Consider the following 22456-nt stretch of genomic DNA (forward strand, 5'->3'; position numbering starts at 1 on the left):
TGAAGGAGGGGAGATAGATTTGGTTAGTGAGGTGAGATCTCCTGGGTATGGATGAAGAGATGAGGGTGATCCTTTCTGATAGTTAGGGGGGCGTTGGCGTTAAGTGAAAGGCATTTGTGTGTAATGGCCATGGTTTTGAAGAGAACACGTTCTTTGGCCGGCAGCCAGTGATCGTCTTTCCTTGCCTGGGAGATGTGATCCCTTTTTGGAATACTCAATGCTGCTTGGAGAGCGTGGATTTGTGTAACTTGCAGCTTGTTAAGATTTTTAGCAGAGGTGCCCAGGAATAAGGCATTACAGTAATCAAGCTTAGTGCCGACTGTGGCTCTAGCAATTGAGACTTATGCCATAGACTGATGGCCCACAGAAGAAATAAATAACAAAGGAGGAGAGGGGTCACGTGAACTACACCACTGAAAAAATCAAGCGGGGTAAATTGCTCTCAGTATAGGAGCTCAATGAGGGGATAGGCCAGGTCAAGGATAGTATAAAATCAATCAATCTTTATTATACACATGTCTAATTACATTATACATAGTGCTGAACAGCATTAAAAAAAAAGTCAATGTTAGATATCTACAATTAAAGTGCATATTTATCTAATGAACATCCTATAATGTAGGGTGGACATAAAGTGCATAATGCGAATACAATTCACAGCCATAATGTACAAAACCAAATCCAATGTCAAAAGTAATGAAAAAATATTCCAAAACAAAAATATGCAAAAGAGAAAAAGGAAAAAAGCGGAAAAAGGCAGGCAAAACACACCAGGGGTATAGACGGAAAGTAATATCCCCTGTGAAGTTCTAATATTGTCCCCAATTACAAATAGTATTTAATATGACCCGACAAGCTAAAAGTGCAGCAGTAATAAAAAAACAATGCACTACTTGTCTCCATTCTGACCTAAACAGTCAACGACCAGTACCTGGTGCAGCTACCATCAATCTCATGTGCTACACTGGTATCTAAAAGTAGGTAGTTTCGACGACCTGCAAAAGTTGTCTAAGACGCCTATCTCTTTATCAAGAAAGAGAGAGAAGGCTTGACAGTCATCTTCCTCAGGACAGGGCAGAGATGGTTATAATTTATTAAGAACACACAGTTTTAAACAGACAATAAATGAATATCTTGATGTTATTCCATATGTCCTTTCTTAGCGTGATTCTTCCTCTGTGTGTAAAGATGGTCAATGCGTTCCATCTTGATTCGATTCATTATTAAACTTCAGAATTGAAGAGCACCACTCTTCTTGAGTGAAGCCACAGAAAAAAGAGCAAAGAAATAAGAGTCTCTCTATTCCAGAGCAGTGATGTCTTAATTGCATAGAGTTCATATAAGGATGCCCTCGATATGAGTCCCACCTACGCAGTGTATGACACTACTGCGTGCCGGGAACCGTACTGTTGCTAGACGTGTAATGCGCGAGTTCTCGTCCTTAGAAGCCAGGATCTTGTGCAGCCAGCGAGAAAGAATCCTGACATATGTGCGCGGTCCTCATTTGGCTCCGATGTAAATCAAAAGTTAAGCAAGCTGGAATTACTTCCTTTTGATTTCTTTGAAAATAGCTCATTAATTTACTAAGCACAAAACGATCCCTGGACCTATTTGTGTTGTAAAATAAGCCTGGTGGTCAGCTATTTGAAGAGTCTTGAGTTGTTGGGTGATCCCTTGGCTGTGCCATTCACATGCAGTGATGATCCAAACAATCGTTACTCAAGTACACAGTGCCTTTTCCAGAGATCCCAGAAAGAAGTACAAATCTTTGTAAAATGGACATACGTTTACAGGAAACCATACCGCAAAAGACTATTTCCAGATGAATCCCTTGTAATAAATGGTTTAGCCAACAAACCTTCATTTGTTTTAAGCGCTTAACTTCACATTTAACAGTGTAGTCGTTTGCAGGCAGGTTAAATATACATTCATGGCACCTCATTTGCCCATGCTTTCACACCATTGCCTTCAGTGCTATTTTTAATTTTGGGTCAATGTTGGTTGTACATGCAACGTCTCCCTAATTCGTACTTATTGGGACAAACCATCAATCAGTATTTGAGAGAATCAGGCTGCATATCCAGGCTTGCTGGTAGAGTGCCTTGATGATCAGTGCAGTCGCCAGCGATCTGGCAATTGGCAGCTAGTTCTTCACAATTCGTTCTACCTTGGCAATGTTCATTTTAGATTTTCAATACCAAGAGATTCTGTTACCATATTTATCATAAGGCTGGCTAGGAGCTTGTGACAGTTTATCAAATATTTTTAATCTGGTGACCACCAAAGTCCCTCCAACTGTCTGCTTAAACCCAGCAGTCTGCCCATCAGGAGACCAGAAGCTACAGAATATAACTTAAGCAGCAGCACTGGCAACTTCGTCAAGGTTTGAAATAGCTTGGCACTGTTTAGCTCCTGTTTGTATCCTAAAAGAGTTTAGTTGGCTTATAGTAATAAGATACCAGGCGCTTTTTTTACTCTCCAGGCGAACTGTACCACACAAGCATACATGTGTGACATTAACAATGTGTATAATTGAGTATCCAGGGACATCTTGAAGTGAATAAATCTTAATGCGACATACATAATGGACAAATACATCTAGTTTGCATTGCCTGTGGATGTTTGAGTTGCAGAACTGTGTGTTCGTTGCCCATAGGTTGCTCTTTACTGGGTTTTGCCTATACCAAGGGAGTGCCCATAGCTCCTTATCAAAACTTTGTGATCCCTGTTTCCTAGTATTGGGAGGGTGTTAAGAAATGAGGACCGAGGAGAGCTATTTCATTGCGTAGTGATCCCTGTTTAGTTTAAGTATGCACAAAAGACGAGTGCATCAAACGCCTATAGGAATTAGGGGCAGGCTCTATGCACCACAGGAATCTACTCTGGTTGCTGGAAAAATTAGATTTTCCCCAAGCTTGAAAAAATCTCTCATCTTCTGGGGGGGGGGACTCTATACTAAAACGCTATGGTTTTAGTGGATGTGGCAAACCATAGCTTATAACCTAGAGAGTTCTGATAGCCTCCCTGGCTGGGATAACCCTATGCTAAAACACAAAATCAAAGCGCTCCGGCCAACATAAAGTCAAAGGTTTTGGTCAGGGTGAAGATCCGTAGGTGTCGGCCACCTCTGATACTCGTGGGTTTGGGTCCTCTTCTGATCCTCTCGATTGTTATTTCCACAGTGTCCGTTATTATTAGAGACTGAATACAGGGTATGAGAATGCCAACTGGCAAATGCCAAACCCAGCACCACGGTTATACAGGGTTCCAACCCAAACCTCGTACATTGCAGCATTTATCTAGATTTTCCAAGAAAGTTTCATATTATCGAATATAGTAGATTTACCTTGTGTAGAAAATTGTCCATGTTATAAATCATCCCTTCCAGACTCCAAAGAGCATTTCCAAACTCGCTGCATATAAACGGTCGAAGTGTCAAAAATTGTTTGTAAATAAAACAAATCTTTTAATTTTTTTCAGCCAGTCATTGACTATTCTTGATCTCGTGGTTCGTTTTTGTTAATTGTGCAGAGCAGGCAAGGATGCATGGTAGATAGTTCCCATCAACAGCACCTCAAACTTCAGATCCTACGCCTCCTTGCAGTGAAGAACTGATTGTAACATAAAAGCATCATAAGTTGCAAAACTGGGTATTAGAAACCTTGATCTCGTTTCGAAAGAGGATTCTCCAACAAAATGATGCCCTTCTATCCAGGCACTGAGGAATGCCATAAAGGATTTGCATATCATTTCAGCTTCTTTTTCATCCGAGGTATTGGTGATAGTTTAAATGTAACTAGTCCAATAAAGGTCTTAGCAGGAATTTCCAGAGCCTCCTGGAAGACCACGCCGGGGCCTCTGCTCCCAGGGAAGCCATGGTTGAAATACCACCTTCAGTGAAGAGTGCCCATATTTCCATCCAGCTTTCCCAACTATAGAATGTGGCTGTTGGGGGGCGTAGGGGAGTGAGTACAAGGGATTTGGTCACTGTTTTCTTGAGAATGGCTTCAACATGCCTTTGCTCACCATGACACTGTGGAAGGCTGGCTGACCACTGCAGAGCCAAAGGCAGGTTTTGCGCCCTTAACCGCCTTGTAGGGAAGCAAAAGCCTGGGGTTTTGCAAAGAAGTCTTTTTGGGAACCATCACATAATTAAGGAAACCCCCAAAATGCAAGGTTGTTTTTGCTCACTTTTCAATTTTACAAAATTCAGTTATCTGACATGTATCCCCTCCTAAATGATTGTTGGGGGCGTAGGAAAGGATGTAGAATGGATTTGCCACCTGTGTCTTCTTGAGTATGGCTTCTACATTCCTTGACTAACCATGAGTTGAGTAATTCCAGAGATACCCGCTGGTGCCGTTCACAGCTGCCTCCTTATGGCGATGTGCCTCAAAGAATACAGTTGAGTCCCACGTTAAATTTGGTCCATTTGTACACAGAGCCCCCCCACCTTTTCTTTCTCATGTCTTCCTGAGCATCTTATCTATGCCTCGCCCTCATTCAAACTAGCCCAACAATGTACCCTTCTTTGCTCCTCCATACCACTACTGAATGTTCCATCATACTCCTCCTTTGCCTCTCTGACATGCCAAAGGGCCTCAACTCCATGAATCTATGGATGGTGGCACTATTCAAATGCAAGTTAACATAACATATAAAGGAATCTTTTGTAAACACATTTTTAGGGAAATAATTTCTCCCTAAAAATCAAACCGTACCTTCCATTTTGTGTTTTCTCATGTCACGCCATATCAATGTACTGAACACTACTCCCCAGTACTTTTATGCCATTGCAGAACTCACTTCAGTTGCCATGGGGAAAAGATCACTCTGCGACTCTATGCCATAATAGGGACCACCTCTGTTTTGTCAATTCTACCTTGTGTGTTGGGGGTCCTGACCCACGTTTGAGCTATCATGCTGCAACATTTGGTGCTGTGGGCTTAGAAAATCCAAGATGGCCAAAAAGCCCACATGTGCGCCAAAATCCAGGAGAACCACGCAGTTTGTGCACACTAAAATGGTTGCCTAACTTGCCACCCACCAGTGCGAGCAGGATGGGCCGGGGTGCCATGAGTGAAATGTGTGCCAAAGGAAAAACCACACTTTAAAATCACCTTTTGTTTCTCTGAATGCCAGCTCAAAATGCCTATTTTCAAACATTGCAACACATCCAAAAATCTCCATGAACACCAGCGGACATCTGGCAGAATGAAGTATGTGTGCATACTAAATCTGGGAAGATGAAGAGCCCAAAACAATGTTCATAACAAAACTGGCTGAGCTATGCATGTCAGCATCCTAACTGAAACTGGATTAAAACCACCAAAATCGAAATGTTTAAATTAACTGAGTGACCTACTTTTGAGTGTCACATAGTTTGTAACTGTTAAAATGTCATAGTTTTGAACTTAGAATCAGCATTCTAGCTGCATGTGTAAAAATTGTTAGTTTATTTGAATGCAGAAAACTGGGTAACTAGAAGTGACATTAGCTGGGGCCTGGTTTAAGGAACTGAATTCTGCCTGACATCTACCCGCACAGGAGTTAAAACCTGCTCAGCCACTCTTCCCCTTGCCAAAAGGAGTTGTCACCTCTCTGATTAGATTAGGGGTGGAGCAGCTACAGGGAGTTGAACAAAGGCCTGTCCTGGGCCCAGGCAGAGGGTTTATTGGGGGGAGGCCATAAATGGCTTCCTCTTGAACAATGGGCCTTCCAGGGCCCAGGCAGATGGTTTATTAGGGGGACCGTAAAATAGCTTCCTCTTGGCAGAAGCTGGGAGGGGCAGGGTCTCTGAGCTTGGCAGAAACTGGATAAACTGGTTTCTCCACCATGTGACCTGGGAAGACACACCCCTGTTGGCCAGAATATGATTTTAAGAAAGATGTATAACTCATGATGCGGACTTGTCAAAATTATTTAAATGATACCATAATTCTTGTGATTTTTCTGTGCACGTTTTCAGACGCGTTGGGAATTTGTGTGATGTTCTGGGGCAAAACCCTGCTATTTATGTATACTACAGACTCTGTGTTTAAGCTAGAGACATGGGAGTTTACTGGAGTATGTATGGATAGGCCGTGTACATGTGTATAAATCTGGAGAAAAATCCGATGTTGCAAAACCCACTAAAAAGCACCAAATGTTGCCATTTCTGAATGCAAGCCCCCAGGAAGAGCAGAGTTTGAACAGGGTATACCTCATGTGATATGTGATGGGTGCATGTAATTTCAAACCACTGTGTATCTATGAAATATGTCTTTAGGTCAAATATAGATTGTGTGTAATTTGACAGGGGCGTGTCCTTTCTGCAAGCCATTAAATGACATCATTCTGACACACAATCCTGCTCTCCAGTGAGAACGCAAAGAATTCTCCAACCTATCAGAACCCTGAAGGGGTTGGGCCTAGAAAGCTAGCCTCTCCACCCACTTTCAAAACACATAAAAAGAGACTGCTGGGGCAGGTAGGGACATTCAATTCCATTTGCTGCGGAGCATGCTGATCGACGACTTCACATCCAGAGATCCAGACTTCAAATCCATCAATCTCCAGAACCTGTAGCAGAACCTAGAAAGCAGAGCAGTATCCAGAATCCAGAGAGGCTAGACCAGCAGAGCAGAGCTGACCCGGACCGCTGTTCGCAGAACCAGAGAGCTGACCCAGACCACTGTGAAGTGCCGAGACCAGAACCGGAGTCCAGTCCAAAACCTGACCAGATCCGTGGGGAGGCCTAATTCAAAAATATATTGTGAGTACCTAGCAGAACTGTGCAGAACCAATCTCTTAGTTAAAATAATCTAATCCAAACTATTTTAATCTAACCAGAACTGCCTCCTAACTGTCACCTGTCATTTGCAAAGCTGTCACCTGTCATTTTCTAGCTGCAAGCTGTAACCTGTCGCTTTGAACTTTTAAAATTTCAAATCCGAAAAACTACCTTTATTTAATCGTCCGTATCTCTGGAACCGTTTTCTCCGTAATCACGATTCTCGCACTCGCGAATTTTACCGCGATTTGTGATTTGGATAAAAATCCAGCCACGTGTAACCATCAGCAGTCATCTCTTTCCTTGCTAAAAATTCGTTTGCCTCTCAAGAACCATCCCTGAATCATTGCTAGAGTGAGCCTGGACTGATATTAACTAGATACCACTCACCCTGAACCTCCTGAAGGGAATTAAAAGCATTTTCAGCATATTTCTCACTGCATTGTCACCATATTCAAAGCACTTGGGTCTGTGTTTCAAAACTCCTATCTGTTGTATAAGCTGCTGGGGGGGAATTGAACTGAACTCTATTTGATTGCATTCCTAAGAACTGAGTCCCATTCTATTCATCTCCTTACATTGCATTAAGGGGGGGGGGGGGTGAATTGTCCAAGAAAGTGATTACATTGTCTTTTGCTGAAATCCTATCAAGTTATTTTCTGTACTGCATTTCATTCCACATTGCATCCATTTGAAACCATAAAAGTATTGTTGCTATCGTATCCATCCTATAACCACTCATCATTGATTATAAAGAAGTGTGCTAGTGCCGGACTATCCATTATTGATTACTGCTCAGATTAAGTGTGATATTCAATTATTAATTTATTATAAAGTGTGATATATATAGATATTGTTTAAATTATCAAATAAACCGTTTAAACTTGCAAAACAGAACTACTTCTTGGCTCAGTGGGGTCAGGGGGATTCCAAGAGAGGGGTGTTATATAGGGGTAGTCATCCAGAACTCATGAACTGGACGTAAAGATATATCAATAAGGGTTTCCATTCAGTATCCCAGACTAGGAATTGACTTAGCTGTAGTGTTGAATTGAATCCTCTTACATGTGCCCAGAAATCAAAGAGCATCTATGTAATGGATGAAACACTGACATATGTTTCCTTTCAGGGCTGGATACAAATACATTATGTCAGTGAAGTAAAACAGTAACTTCACATCTTATGCCCTTTACCCTCTACTGGATTGAAAGGGCCGGTGGGTCCAGTGCTATCCAGAAAAGATATAGTGACAAGGGTAACCCCTTCTTAATTCCTTTCTCTGGTTTAAAATACTCAGACTCCAGCCTATGGATTAGCAATGTGTCCCCAATAGTAACGTAGAATGAGCTAAATAAACACACAAACCCTTCAGCAAAGACAATTGGTCGTAATACAAAATCTAAAAAATATGACACTCACCTAATGGAGGCCATCAGGATTTCCTTGTATCTGCTCATGTTTATCAAGCCTATAATTTTTTCACATCATTACTGCCAAACTGTAACCTATAACATCTGCTTGGGATGGGTCTATCGCGTTGGTAATTGGTTTTTCTAAACCAGGGTATAGACGTGTAGTTCTTACATAGATGTCCTTGTTTACCTTTGCATTGAAGTGATTAAAGCAGTCTTCATGCTATCCGATAGTCCCCTCCTTACCATGAGAACAAACAGATCACTGAGAACTGTAGGCAATTCTTGGGAATAATCTTTTTTATGCTAACAGTGAGATTTTATCTCAAACCTTCTCTCACAGGTTCACCCATTTCTTCTGCCTCCACCGGCTCTATTGAAAAATATTTTAGGCCATCAACAAAATCTCCCATCTCAATAGCAGTGATATTCTAAACTGCACCAATGTTCAGCTCTACTGCACATGTTTCATTTACTATATAATTATTTCTTCCAACAGTTTTCCCCTTTCATTGCTATTTTTGTTCTTGGGTTCTACCAACCTTCCTAATGCTTCATCGAACAACATACCCGCCTTGTAGCCTTGTTCTGCATCAGCTGCTAGGGCAACCTTAATCAGGAAAAGTAAGCATCTAAAAAGAAATTCAATGGGTCCAGATATACTTACAATTGAATAGTACTTTGCAAGTATGTGTCTGGCCATTCCTTTTTGTAAGCAAGAGCTGGAGCAGTGTATGTCAAAATGCGAATGTAACCCTGCACTGTACTAGAAAGGCATTTTAGGCTGCTACCATCACAAGATGTTCATCAAGCTGGAAAGGGTTCAAGACGTTGCTGATATGTCATTAGGTACACATTCTAAATTGAAACCCAGCGATCAAAAGGGTTGAGATCATCTTATCACAGCCGATGTTTCTGCAGTCTTCCTTAGCGCAGACAATTCCTTGCTGTCTTTTCCCTATTCTTCCTGCTGGACACGAGTGCCTTCTTCCATATTCAACAGCCCCCGCCATCGCTGTTAATCAAGAGAGGTTTGGTGGCTTGCCTAGCCCTAGGGTGGCAATCCCATCTGCTACTGCCCACTGCCACACATCCGTGCTTCTCATTATCCTTGGTGAGGTGGTCTGCGATGAGCAGAATGCTCAGTGTTGATCTGGTATCAAGCAGAATGTGTACAAAACGAGATAATGCATAACCGGTTGAATGTATGGCCATCGGCTTACAAATCATGCATAGGTGCCAATAAAAGTGTACAAATTATGCCAGTCCTTATATCGAAGTACCAAACAAGAAATGTCTGTGCTTATTTAGGGATATAGGATGTGCCCAACGGCTTGGTCAATGCTATTTTGAAAATACAAGCTCTGAAAATAGGTGTCTTGTCATAGCCAAGTTGCTGAAGTGTACCCTACATTAGTGTTAGCATCAACATAATTTTAAATATGCATGCAAACCTGGAGAGGATACCCTGATGCCAAGTTATGATTTGGTGTTGGCACCATTTCTGGTACAATTTCCATGTCCATTTAAGTTACAAAATGGTGTGAAAATGTTAAGATTCATCTGGAATACATTGTAGAAAATAAACCTTCCCAGTCATAATCAACCCTCCCACCCCTGCCCAGTATCTGCTTAACCCGAGAATTTAATAGGAAAATGCGGAAGCGTTGGGTATAGTAGGATTGTTCAATGAACACTCAATTCTCAGGTTTAAAAAAGTATCCTCATGGAAAATCTTTGAGACACCTGTCTCGCAATGTAAGTGATATATCTACTGTGCCATTGTTCTGTGCTTTTCTTCGGTACCAATGAAGCACACGTATGGTTGCCATCTAGAGAATACATGTCTAGCTTCTGTCACAGCCTACATTTTGATTCTAAGTTAGACACCATTGCTGATATGTTGCAGGGTAGGAGAGGGGAGAGTTGAGGTTTTTAGCGTCTAGTATGTTTCTTTTATGCCTGGACTGTTTTCCTGTTCTTGTCAATATTGCCTTAATATTGAAATTGGTCAATATTGTAAAGAAGAAATGTAAGGGTTGGATTATTCATTGATTTATGTATTTGTCTCATAGGAAAATATTGAATGCAATAGATCAAAAAATATGATCTATGAACTTGTTCATTCTTTTTGTTGCTGATGTGATTCACAATGAGAAATGTCTAATACGTTGCATTTTCTGTCCAAATTTTCCCATAATTTTTAATATGTTTATGCCCAATAGCCAATTCTTCCATTGCCAAGAAAACTCCAGCGGGCAAAACCTCTTCATCCTCTCCCTCTTCATCTCGGCCAAAGGCTTCCAAGGACCAGGCCGCCACCAAAGCGGGCACCTCTGGGACCCCCAGGATAAATAAAAAACCTACAAAACAATTATCGGTTCCAGCAGAGGATTCCAACTTACCTGCTTCCACGAACACGGCAAAACCCCCTGTTGTAGTTATAGTGGAAGCGCCAACAGACAATCCAACAACAGATGCTGAAGAAAGTAGCCTAGAGCAGCCTCCCTTGAATTCTGAAGCAGAAGCCACAGTCCCAGAGCAGCCTCTGTCTCCCACAGAAGAGCCTGTACCTGCTGCCATCGCCCCACCTCCTTCTCAAGACAATCAAGCCAGTGCTTTGTCAAACGCACAAGACAATGAACAGACTAGCAGCCCAGTATTTCTCCTGACACCTGCCTTGGATTGTGGTCAGTTACTACAGTCGGAACCAGAAACCGATAACCACAAAATTAATTTGCACCAGGAGAATTTTTTGACTGTCAATGGAGAGATCACAATATGGTAAGAATCCAATGTTTATTGACAGAAAACCTCCTGAAAAGTGCAGTTTTTGTTTCCAATTGTACAGGATATAATCATCACCACAATGTCATTGCAAATGGTATTGCTCTGTTCACAGTATTTTCCTCACGCAGCGGGGTGTCTGCTATTCCGACATCCACTGAAGAATAGTCGGATCTATAGGGTGCGATGGAGAGTGAGAAGGAATGGTTGGACATTGTGTGGTTTTTGTGTGGTACTGCTATGAATGACGAGAAACCAGATTGATTTCTCTTAGGGTTTTTAGTTTTCTTGTCAGAATGGTTTTGGGTTGAGGCACGTAAAGACTTGCATGCATTTTCCAGAGAGAGAACGAATTGAGGCATGGCTAATAGAAACAGTCGTTAGTGTTGAGAGAAAGAACAAGTGATAAGATTTCTTCAAGACTTTTTAACTATTTGAGAACCTTGGTCCTGAGCCCATCCTCTATCTTTCATGGTAGTTCCCCTGTGTACAGCAAGCAGTCACTCAAAGTCCCTTGGATTTTATAGTGCTTTCTTCGCCCAGGTCTTTCTGGGTTGGTTGAGGTCCGAGGCTACTGGCCACCAATACTCTTGAACCTTTAGGTTATTGTTAGGCAGAAACCTGTGCAGTTCCCTCTGGGACCACTACAAAAGATTTAAGACTACAGGTGTTTGGCAGTAAACCCACTTGGTCGCAGTCTGTGCCACACAGATTCACTTGGTAGCTGTGGGTGGGCAGTCAGACTTCCCTCACGAAGAGTTAGGCAGTATACAGAGTATTCACAATAGGTCAAGAGAACACAATAGAACAAGTAAACACTGACCAGGGCTTGGTGTAAAAGAGATATAATTATTTATTTAAGAACCACATCTAGAAAAACACACAGGCACCAATAGTAAGCAATTCAAAAACACGGTCACTAAAAGATATACACTCCCTTAAAAGAATATTAGACAAGTCTTAAGTAAAGCCCCACTTATTTTCAGACAGCAGTGAGCGCTTAACGTAGATGGCACTCTAATAGTTCGTTTTTAAAAGGGAGAGAAAAGCGGAGAACAAGTTGAAACAGATCCCAACACTTTTACAAGAACATAACAAGAGAGGAAGGCAAAGTAAAACCATGAAGTTAGAGTTCAATAGGCCGGATCCACTTTCAGAGGATCAAAACGAAATGTGTCCAAGGTCACACGGTTGCAGTGCACAAAAGTCTTGTATTGGTTCAAAAAGGAGTTGGACCAAAGAAAGGGACCAGTTAGAGGGTCAAGGCAGCCAGCCCAGTCCAGAAGGTTAAGGAGTTATTATTACCTTGTAGCAATCTTTAGAAAGGGAGGCCTGGCGGACACGGTACCTTAAAGTGGTGAGAAGACTCCAGCGGGGGCAGTTGTTCCTGGCAGCAGATGCAAGTCAGTGCTTCGTCCGGGGGAAGAGAGGATCTCGTCGTGGAGGAAGACAGGAGTCCATTGCACTGCCAGGGAAGAAACCAGCCGCGGAGTTTCTCAGGTACAAGGAGCGGTCTGTTCATTCGCGGTTCAGTGGTGAGTGGCTATCCGGCCGCCGGGGTGCTTGGCACAGGCAGTTCGACCACAAACCGGTCTGAGGTGCGAAGAAGGAAGAAAAAACTGGTTGTGCTCACCAGTCAGGGGAAGAAGCCTCTCCAGCCGGGAGATCTTCTCTGTCGTCGGGAAGTGGTGAGTCGGTTCCGCAGGGCTCCACCGGTGGTGTCGTCGTGTTAGGTCGGCTCAGCTTCTCCCTCGTCGGATTGTCAGGGCCTGGGGCGACTTCTGAAGTTCCAGTCCCCAAAGCCCTGCTTTTATGCAGCATACCCCCATTCACTCAGCCTAGCTGTCAATCAAACATGCTAAGTGGTGAGCCGATCGAATATAAAAAGTAGTTTCCACTGCCACCAGCCAAAACTTGATCAGGGGGGACGGAGACGTGCCCCCTCGACTAACAGACCCCGGGGCAATCGAATTGCCCCGACCAGTACGTCCACAATATAATGGTTTGTACTGGTTTCTGTTAATAATTTGGGACTAGTAAAGCCAATGGTGACTTTACATGCCCTGGGAGACAGTAGTTAGTCCCATGGTATGGAGTCTATGGTGGGGGGTCACTATGACACCCCTGTGTTACTGCACGGAGGGTGCTGTGTAACACACATAATAAAAACACATGAGACCCTGTGGAGTAAAGAACCCCATAGCCCATAAAACACATTAACAGTCAAAGGAACACCATGAACATGTCCAAGAGTGGGAAAAAGAGTCTCACTCTTGGCAGGAGGAAAAAAACAAACTCCAGAAATCCAGCAAAGCTGCTGGGGGACTCACTAGGTTAGGAAATTCAGCCTAAAGAGAGAATTCTCCCTAACAGTTATCTGATGGTGGTCAGGTGTCGGACCCATAGCAATAGTTGCCAGACAGGATTCTAGTTTGTCCGCCTCCAGGTAAGGTTTTATGTCACCTCGCCACCCTGAGGACCTTACTAGCTCACTCATGTCTGCTCAGCCATGTCTAGAGCAACATCCTGCACCAGTTAAACAATTTACCACTTTCCTTTTGCTGGTTACTTTGCTGCCCTTTCTTATTCTCTCCTTCCTCCGTCTATTGTGACCTCGCCTTTCCTCTGTCTTCTGCCCCTCTCCAACCTTTCCCTCTAATCTGCTGGCAGGTGTTCCTCCTCTTCTACTCTCCCATGCTATTTCTCCTCGTTCTCCCTCTCACTTGATGTTCCTCTCCTCGCTCTTTTCCTCACACCATTGTGACCTCTTCTTCCTCTCTCTCACCTGGAGTTTCTCCTCTTCACCCCTTGTTCAGTCCTGATGTTTATTCTCCTACTTCTTTCCCTGATTCTCTCTCTCTCCTGCTCTCTTTTTCTCTTTCTCTCTCTTTTGCATACAGTCTTCCCTGCGCTGTCTCTTCGCTCTCCTGCATCACCTATCTCCGTAGCACCAGTCGACCTCACCTTTGGACCCCTTCGTCTGTGTGTATTCCCAACTTATGGTGTGCTCTGAGGGCCTTCACCTGCTGGAGCCGAGAAGATGTGCAAGTTTCTCTGCAAGCTTGGTCCATAGATCTGTCCTTTAGGTTTACTCGCAAGGTGTGTGTAGCCCTGTGAACATGGCGGTGCAACCCATTGTCTTCCCCCTGCAATTTATGGTTGTGAACCATGGACCAGAGTCTGTGTTCCTTTATAAGAGCAAACCCGCTTGGCTAGGCATTATGCTTAGGCCCTGGGGTTCCCCTGTATACCATCTAAGGGGACAGCATTGCAGTGTGGACAGCTGATCCCAGCCATCGGGATTGCCAGTGAGCTTTTCCATTGCCTACCTGCAGTAGATATGTTAAAGTGCCCATGTACTTTGGGGCTTTGTATATTAATTTACACATGGCTCATATTAAGCTAGTTTTCATTGGCGAATAAGAAAAAAGTCAGATTTGATGAATGTAGTAATGTCATTCTGCAAAGTAATTTGTATTTCTTTGGGTCCCCATTTGAATGTAATAAGAGGAGATTTCTGGGTCAATTAGATGGGTGCACTTTTTTATTTAAATGTGAACTTTGCACTTTCTGTACAACCAATCTTACTTTCACAGAAGAGCACATCAGGTCAGTATGATTTAAGATGAGCAGAAATCTTCAGCACATGTATTTGAAGAAAACAATGGTTTCTTATTGGGCAAAATTAGAAGCCTTTGTTATCTCCAGGTCCTAGTCTGACATTTGTTGAATAAATAAACGCTCCTTTGGTGCCTTCCGTAATAGGGTATTCCATTTGTTAAGGTCAATGGTGCTTGTTTTTGCATCGCCATGCAAGCAAAATGCTGAGTTTAACTGTCATGTTTAAAACCTGTGATCTAGAGGTAAACCACATAACTTGGTAGTAGGTGCATTGGCTCACTGAGCTATCTCATTGTGATTGGGCATAGGTTATCATTCACCGCAGGTAACGCAGGGAAAGTCTGGTCTCAAGATTTGAAAGCCTTCAGTCATTATCTCTTAGAAGGCACAGGCTGGGACCCCTCCAGGCCCACCTCTGTAGTCTGCATATACAGAGTCTAGGCTTTTTGGTCTTCACATGTAGGATAAGCAGACACAACTTCACCATAAATGTTGTGTGTGTAAAACAACTAAAAGTTTCACGGTGTATCTTCTCCTCTGGCCGGCCCACCCACCGTGAAAATTAAGAACATTCAACCTATGTGACAGAATTTCCTATTGCTATTGAGCATATTGGTTGATTGCCATCAGCTGATAGAACCTTTCTGTGGCTGCTCAGCACTCTTTATCCCCTCACTTCGTTCTCTCGCTCCTCTACTCCCATATAAACTGGTTTCTCTTAATCAGAAGTTAAAAGATTTTGGGGGGGGGAATGGAAAACATGTTATACCATCTTATGGCACTGCAGAGCTCATTTCTGATTCTTATTGGTAGACAGAAGCGCATCAGTGTACAAAGCATACTGGACCTTCAACAAGTTTATCCCATACAAGTTGTTAAAGATGAGACCTATCCTTGCATCACTGCATGGAGATTGGCAATGCACTATCAACGTAAAAAATGTGTGCTAACTCATTCCTGTCTTGGAAGACTGAATGAAATATTTTTGCACACCCAGTATAAACTGCCTTTTTATGTCCCCAGCCCTTGGCCCAGAGTAGTGAACATGCCAATGGTATTTGGGACATTGGTCTTTCGTCTGGGTTAATCTTGACCATCGCGCATTTCAGAGTTCCTTCACTTTGTCGCTTTATAATAAAACATCAAACATTTCACAGAGACTTTCAAGTGGGCTGTTTCCTTTCACCAGACACTCTGCTACTCTGCATCACTCGCTTCAGTTACCGCTGTCTTTAAAGTTCAATACAGGTTTGCTTTCTTTTGTGTCTCATCAGCATGCGCGCAACCTTCAATTCGGAGATACACTGTTGCGGTTTCAATCTTTCCTTGACACAAAACAGCCTTTCATGTCTTTCACTAACTCCCCGGTTGTGTGTATTATTTTCTGTTCTCTGTGGCTTTGATTCACGAGTCAAGGTTGCTACCACAGGCTTGGCCTCACATCCCCAACTCTGCCGTTCACCCGGGAGGGTCACTGGTGTCCTTGAAACACAACGCAGGCTTCTTCTTGTCTGGGAATTGGCTTTTTCTGCATATCCTTTAGTTAACTGGAGGCAACGACCTCCTGCAGGAATGTTCAGGGTGTCACTACCCCTCGCTCTTGGTCCTCGGTAGGTCGGTCATACTGCTCCAGTGGGTTCGCCTTCACCCTGGTTGATCTGCTCCTTCTTGTGTCTCTCCTTGCTCAGAGTGTCTCTCCATGTTCCTCCTTTCATCCATATGGGGGGAGCTAATGGGTATCAGATGTATGTGATTAAGGTCAAGTGCCTGACTTTGCCTGACCTTATTAACGGGACATGTGCGATGGAATATGCAAGTGTTAGCCTCTTCGCTCTCAATCCTCCTCTTCCTTGGCCCAGTGTTTGTGCAGAAAAGGGGGGATGGAACATTGGAGAATCCTGTGAAATTGGATGGGGTATGGGTGCAGGAAAAGGGGGGGGATCCTGTGACTCACCATCTGTTTCACCCGCTGCCCCGAAGATCCCTCACCCAAGTGATCTTCCCGCACAGGTCCACCCCCAGGGACTGGGTCAAAAGGCGATGAGTGTGCCCTGTCCTCCTGAGAGAGAGATCCCCGTGTACTAGCAAGCAAGACACCCTTTGGTTTCTGACAGCCATCTGACTTTTTCTAAAGGCTAATTCTAGCAGTGAACTCAGATTCTGCTAGAGTGAAGTATAAGAGGGAAGTGATCCAATTCTGTCACTGGGACCGTTGGAAAGAGATCCGTTCCTTCAGTTTTACTTGGATGGCAATTTGTTTCTTAACCAACCCGGTAGAAGGAAGTCTTGTCATGCAGAATAGATTTGGTGGCTTTGAGTACTAAAACTCTTGAAATACTTTTTCCTTATGATTTATATGTCATTTGAAGCAGTGTTTCAGTTCTGTTTCCATCTAAGAAAACATCACCTGGTTTGTAATTTTAAAATGGAATTGAAATTCTGTGTCGTCTCAAAAGCTCCTTCAGCCCATGGCAACTAGAGACCACAAACCAGTAGCTTGGAAAACAGGTTTGGTTTGAAGTAAATGTAGCAAGGAGGATCGGTGAACCACAAGACTGTTCCTCCTGAGAGGCCTATCCAATTTTACATAAAGAAACATTTGTTGTTAGGGCACACTCCCCTTTGTTTCCCATTGTTGCTTCTGGCTTTCCTATGAATCAAGAGACCTCTTTTGCTATCCTTTTCTTCCATCTAATGTGACGATTCACCGGGTATCGTCACTTCTCCCAGGGTACAGCTCTTTTCCATGAGGCTAGGGAGGTGCAGCTGCTACCGAATTGTCCCCCTAGAGGTGGTTTCATTCGGGAGGACCTCATGGGGAGGGACTTCCCTTCTAGGGACAAGGGCGATCACTTAGGGTACAGCCCATTTAACAGCATCGCACCCATAGTGCAGCAGAGAGATCTGGTGCATGACCTCAGTGAGGTGGCCCGGATGGCTCGACAATGAAGCAAAGACTGTAAGAAGCTTGGAGCCGCAGCAGAACGCCCAGGGTACAGCAAAGTCGTGCTTTGCAGAGACGCTGACCCCAGTCCCAGGAAGAACCAGAGATGTGCCAAGTTCCCAGAGAAGGTAACAAGATTCTTGGGCGGACTGATGGGGACACCATAGTGGTAAGAGGGTCTCTGCGTAGCCCCTGTTTAACATGTGAGAAGACTAACATTGTGAATAGGGTTGCTGTCCCATATAGTGAAGATGTGTGCATCCGAGGAGAGCTTCCTCATCTCTGTGGTAGCCACAAGGCCACTGACCCTCAGAGAAAAGAGATGAGCATCAGAGGAAAGTATCATTGCTGCATTGGCAGGGATAAGTACACTAACGGGCAGATGGGTCTGGAATCCAAATGCCAGTGAAGCAGACATCTGAGGAAATCTTCCTCATCACAGTGGCAGAAACAGGTCCACTGAAAACCAGAGAACGATTTGGAACTTTGCTAATACCGTGAGATAGTGGCAAAACAAGCATCAAATTCAAACATATGGAAAAGAACTCTCAAACACCAGGAGAATGGAGTCATTCTCATGAAGAAGAATCTGAAGCCTTTGACTATACTCCAGTAATGCCGGGGGAAAGAAGTCATTCACCCTGGTTTTTGCTGTGAACAATATTGGAGTGTGCAGACCAATACCAGGAGAAGGAAGTCATTCTCCTGAACCCGAGAGTTGTACAAAGGTTTTGTTGGGAACCAAAAGCCAGGGGAAGGGACTTATTCCACCTGGCATCTTTTTACAAAAGAACATTTTGGGTACATTACCTGAATACCAGGAGAAGGAAATCATTCTCCTGGAGAAGGAACCTTCGGAATATTATTTGGGATAGAAGTGGGTTTGATTGAGACTGACATTCTGACAGACCCTTTAGTATTAGTTTGAGGCAGGGAAACCCCTCATAGAACATAGGTATTGTGAGGGTTTATTTTTACAATAAATAAAGGTTTATAGCAACCACCATGCCATCTTTGTGTCGGCGTCCTTCTTCGACACCCTTACACCAACTAAATCTTTATTTTATTTTTGCAACTAAATCTACCACAAGTTTGTGATCGATATCCTCTTGCTTGCTCATATTTTCTAAATACAGGTGTGTAATATGCAGTGGGTGTGGTTTTTTTGTCCAGCAGGTAATCTTCGTACATTTTTATTTTTGCCACCCATTATTAGCCTTACTGTGAAGCACCTGGAGTTTAGGCGTAGACTCAAGACATTTCTGCTTCAAAAATAGTATGCTGTCTTTTAAGCTTAGTGGTATTGTGAGAGAATGTTTGCCTTATAACGGTGAACACATGCTTTACTATAGTCTGAGTCTACCCAGGGTTCTAAAATTATGTTTGGAGAGGATTACATTATACTGTCCACAGTGTGCTGTAATGTATGGTCATGATGTGTTTGCTCTTCTCCTGGGAAGCAGGTGTCTAATGCCTCCATTTCTCAGTACTGTGAATTACGGTCTGCACATCCATTGGGTTAGTCCTTGATTAGGTGTTGTTGAAAAGCCACGTTTTGAGAATTGTGGTGGGATTCTGAGCAGATACTGGCATTGAGTTCGAAAGGGTGGTTGCGTGACAAGCGAAGGAATGTTTGCAGGTCCTCTTTTCAGGTGAGTTGTGATGTTAACTCGTTGTTTGATTAGCTGTGTGAGGAGTGTGCACCACCTGATAAGTGGAGCTTAACCACCAGGTAAGCTTGTATGCTACTTGTGACTGCTTTGTAGATGATAAATGCAGTCTTGAACAGTATCCTATCCTGGAGAGGAAGCCAATGTACGTTGCGTAGAACAGGAGTGATTCGGTCGAATTTCTGCCCACCTTTATGCTGCATTGTCGTGGACTGCTTTTAGGGGTGCCAAGTGAGTGTCTGGAGAGCTTTTCCCCCATCGATGTATGAGGCCACATCGGCCTGCACTGCGGTCCTGAAGAACCTGCGGCAGGATGAAAGATTTTGATTTTGAGAAGGTTGGTGATTTGGAGACAGGTCGTTTGGGCCTTCGTGGCTGTGTTTTAAGTGTTAGAATGACAGGCTACTGACAATGGTGAAGCATAAGAATTTTTGCTGAATTCAAGAGTTGCAGATCAAATCTTTCTAGGCACATACCTATGAGCCACTGTTTTATGTTTAGCGGGTGGACCGATGAGTACAAATTCACGTCTTGGAGAAGTTTTTAGTTTGAAGTAGGCAACATCCAGGACGATGGCAAGGAATTCACAGAGGTGACTTATGTCACGTGAACTTTTTACTCTGATGTGCAACTGAGTATCATGCACGTATTCATGGATGACTACATTGGGATCTCTGAGGAGTGTGCCCAGAGGCTCCATGTAATGATTAAAATGGATTGGTGAGAGGATGGAGCCTTGGAGCACTCCGCAGGAGACTAGAGGTTGTTTAAAACATAACTTAATCCCAGCATCGCCAGCATGATCTTGTGGCTGATCCTTGATAACTTGTATCTTGGGAGCCTGCAAAGGAGTAAGCCCCTTCAACAACCTGCCTCTCCAGCAAAGTAATGAGTTAATATACACAGAGCTATGCTCTTCTGAGAGTGAATCATCTGCCCGCTAATGCTACAGTCCCTTTAGTATCACATGGTTGAACAAATATACAAGTGGCATATGTGGCATTTTGGGCTGTTTCTAAAGTGGTTGCTTGGTGATTAGATGAGTGCTATTTTGACATTAGTAGTAGAGGACGTTTGTGTTGCATGGTTTTGAACAGCTGGCACTTGAATACCTACACATGAGCAATGTTTAACTTCACACTGGTGAATGCTGATACGATGTTGGAGCAACATAATACTATTGTAATTTGAAAGGAAGAGCAACTTTAACTATCAGCATAGAATGGGTTGAATGCATGACTAGGGTGAAAGGGAGGATAACAAAATAGGATTGCCTACTTCACTTCGTTAAACCGTGAACAGGAGGGGACAGGATGACATATGTTTCTTGAACTGCTGACCCTTCCTATCTGGGATTTCAATGCTCCTTCAATGGATGAATCCTACTTTTGAGGATATGGGTCAGGAGAACTCCAGTAGGGCCTCTAGGGAAGCTCAATCTATACACAAGAAATCTGGTTGACTGTGTCACATTGGAGAATGAACACACCATGGAAAGGGTCTATTCTAATAGGACTTAGTGTCCCATTTCTATTCCAATTCCTTATACTAAACAAATAAATATTCAGGATTACAGTACCCATTTGCTTCCTTCAATCCAGTCAAAGTCTCAGGGAGTTTAAAGCCCCCCAGTATGTATCTATTCTGGCCTTATTCTTTTTTGGCACGCCCTGCATGGATAAGATTGTCCTGCCTTCTTGAATCACCCTCCTGGGCTCCTTGGATGCGGAAACGTCATATGCCTACCAGCCAAAACCTATGTTTACCCGTTGAATTAGGGGAGTCCCAGGGCTATTACTGTAAGGAATCTCCCTCCCCTTCTCAGCTGGGGTGTATCAGACTTGCCTCTGGCACAGTGTGCCTGCTCTAAGGCTTCCCATACTACTGCAAGTTTTCAAATCTAGGTGCTTCATCTCTAGTGCCCTGTTCGATATCGAGGCATTTCTACACATTGCTATTTTGTTCCAACTCAGTGTGTCCCCTCTAGCAATGCGTTTCCCTACTACTGCTGTGTTCCAATTCTAGGTGTTCCCCCTCCAGTACTGTGTCCCAGTTCTAGTTGTTTCCATACTACTCCTATGTTTCAGATCTGGGTGTTCTTCCATTTCCTGCTCTATTCCACTTCTAGGTGTGTCTTCCATTGCTGTTTTTTTTTCAATTCTAGGTGTTTCCCCTGTAGCACTGTCAGAACAGCAGGGGTAGGAAAGGTACTGCCACTAACTAACCCTACTAAAAACTCACCCTTCTGCATACACCCCTCAAACTCTGAACTAAACACAACCATACTTCTACAGCACAATAAACTGCACGCACTTCACAACACCACAACAACAATGATACAAACTACACATAGGGCCTCATTACAAGTTTGCCGGTCCGGTAGTAACAGTGCCAGTAAACTACTGGCACCATTGCTACCGGACCGGCAAACTACGAGTTGTGCTCGCGGGTGCCTTTCTGCCCGCCAGGTCTGATCTGGCAGGCAGACCGGCACCCGCGAGCACAACTTGACGGATGTACCATTCATGAATGGTGCCAGTGCATTCGACCTCCCCATTCCCATTAAGCGCTATGGGACTCAAATGGGAATGGGGAGTAAAGAGTATGGGCACCCGGCAATGGGTAATTACCGGGTCTGCCGGAGTCAGAATAACCCGGTAATTGGCCATTGCCGGGTGCCGGTAATTTCACGAGTTTGGCCAAACTCGTAATGAGGCCCACAGTCTTGCCCAACACCAAATGGCGGCTACCAACCAAAAAACACAGCTACGCTCGGTGAACGGTGTCACCGAACTGAAGCTGCCAACACCAAATCACAGCTCTATTGCTTTTTCTTCCCGCTCGGTCCTACTAACTTGCCCGCCTGCCTCCTTGCCTTACAGATCTCCCAGAGTGCCAAGAAACCACACAGGTGGCAACAGTGCGTGGTATAACCCTTTAACAAAACATAACATAATTGTGGGTCACAGGACAGGACAAGGCTTTGTGGTGCCAGCTCCCAAACAAACATCATAATCATAAGTTTTCTCATGTTTCAGGCCTATCGTGTTTAGTAATGGCTTTATCTGAGGAGAAATCGTGAGCTAATGGTTTAAATATACAGTCCTCCATCTTTAGAATCAAACTGCAGTGTATGGGGGGGACTCAAGGCAAGGATAAAACAGTATATTCAATGTTGAATATTTTAATGAAGAACGAGTTGGGCTGAGGCCGCATGGAACTAAGGGACACTCTAAAATTAACACAATTG

The 22456-nt window shown here is 43.7% G+C and overlaps 1 protein-coding gene across 4 annotated transcripts in view; it reads left to right on the forward strand.

Moving 5' to 3' along the window:
• Nucleotides 1–22456, forward strand: part of PHACTR2 (phosphatase and actin regulator 2) — a 951421-nt gene that overhangs the window by 715369 nt on the left and 213596 nt on the right. For all 4 annotated transcript variants that reach the window (XM_069607614.1, XM_069607616.1, XM_069607613.1 and 1 more), the window contains one exon: nt 10410–10968. In XM_069607614.1, the coding sequence (XP_069463715.1) occupies nt 10410–10968 (559 nt within the window). The remainder of the gene's footprint in view (nt 1–10409; nt 10969–22456) is intronic.

This window comes from Ambystoma mexicanum, chromosome 4q (genome assembly GCF_040938575.1).
Source record: "Ambystoma mexicanum isolate Mex_15411 chromosome 4q, UKY_AmexF1_1, whole genome shotgun sequence".
In the NCBI taxonomy this organism is placed as follows: domain Eukaryota; kingdom Metazoa; phylum Chordata; class Amphibia; order Caudata; family Ambystomatidae; genus Ambystoma; species Ambystoma mexicanum.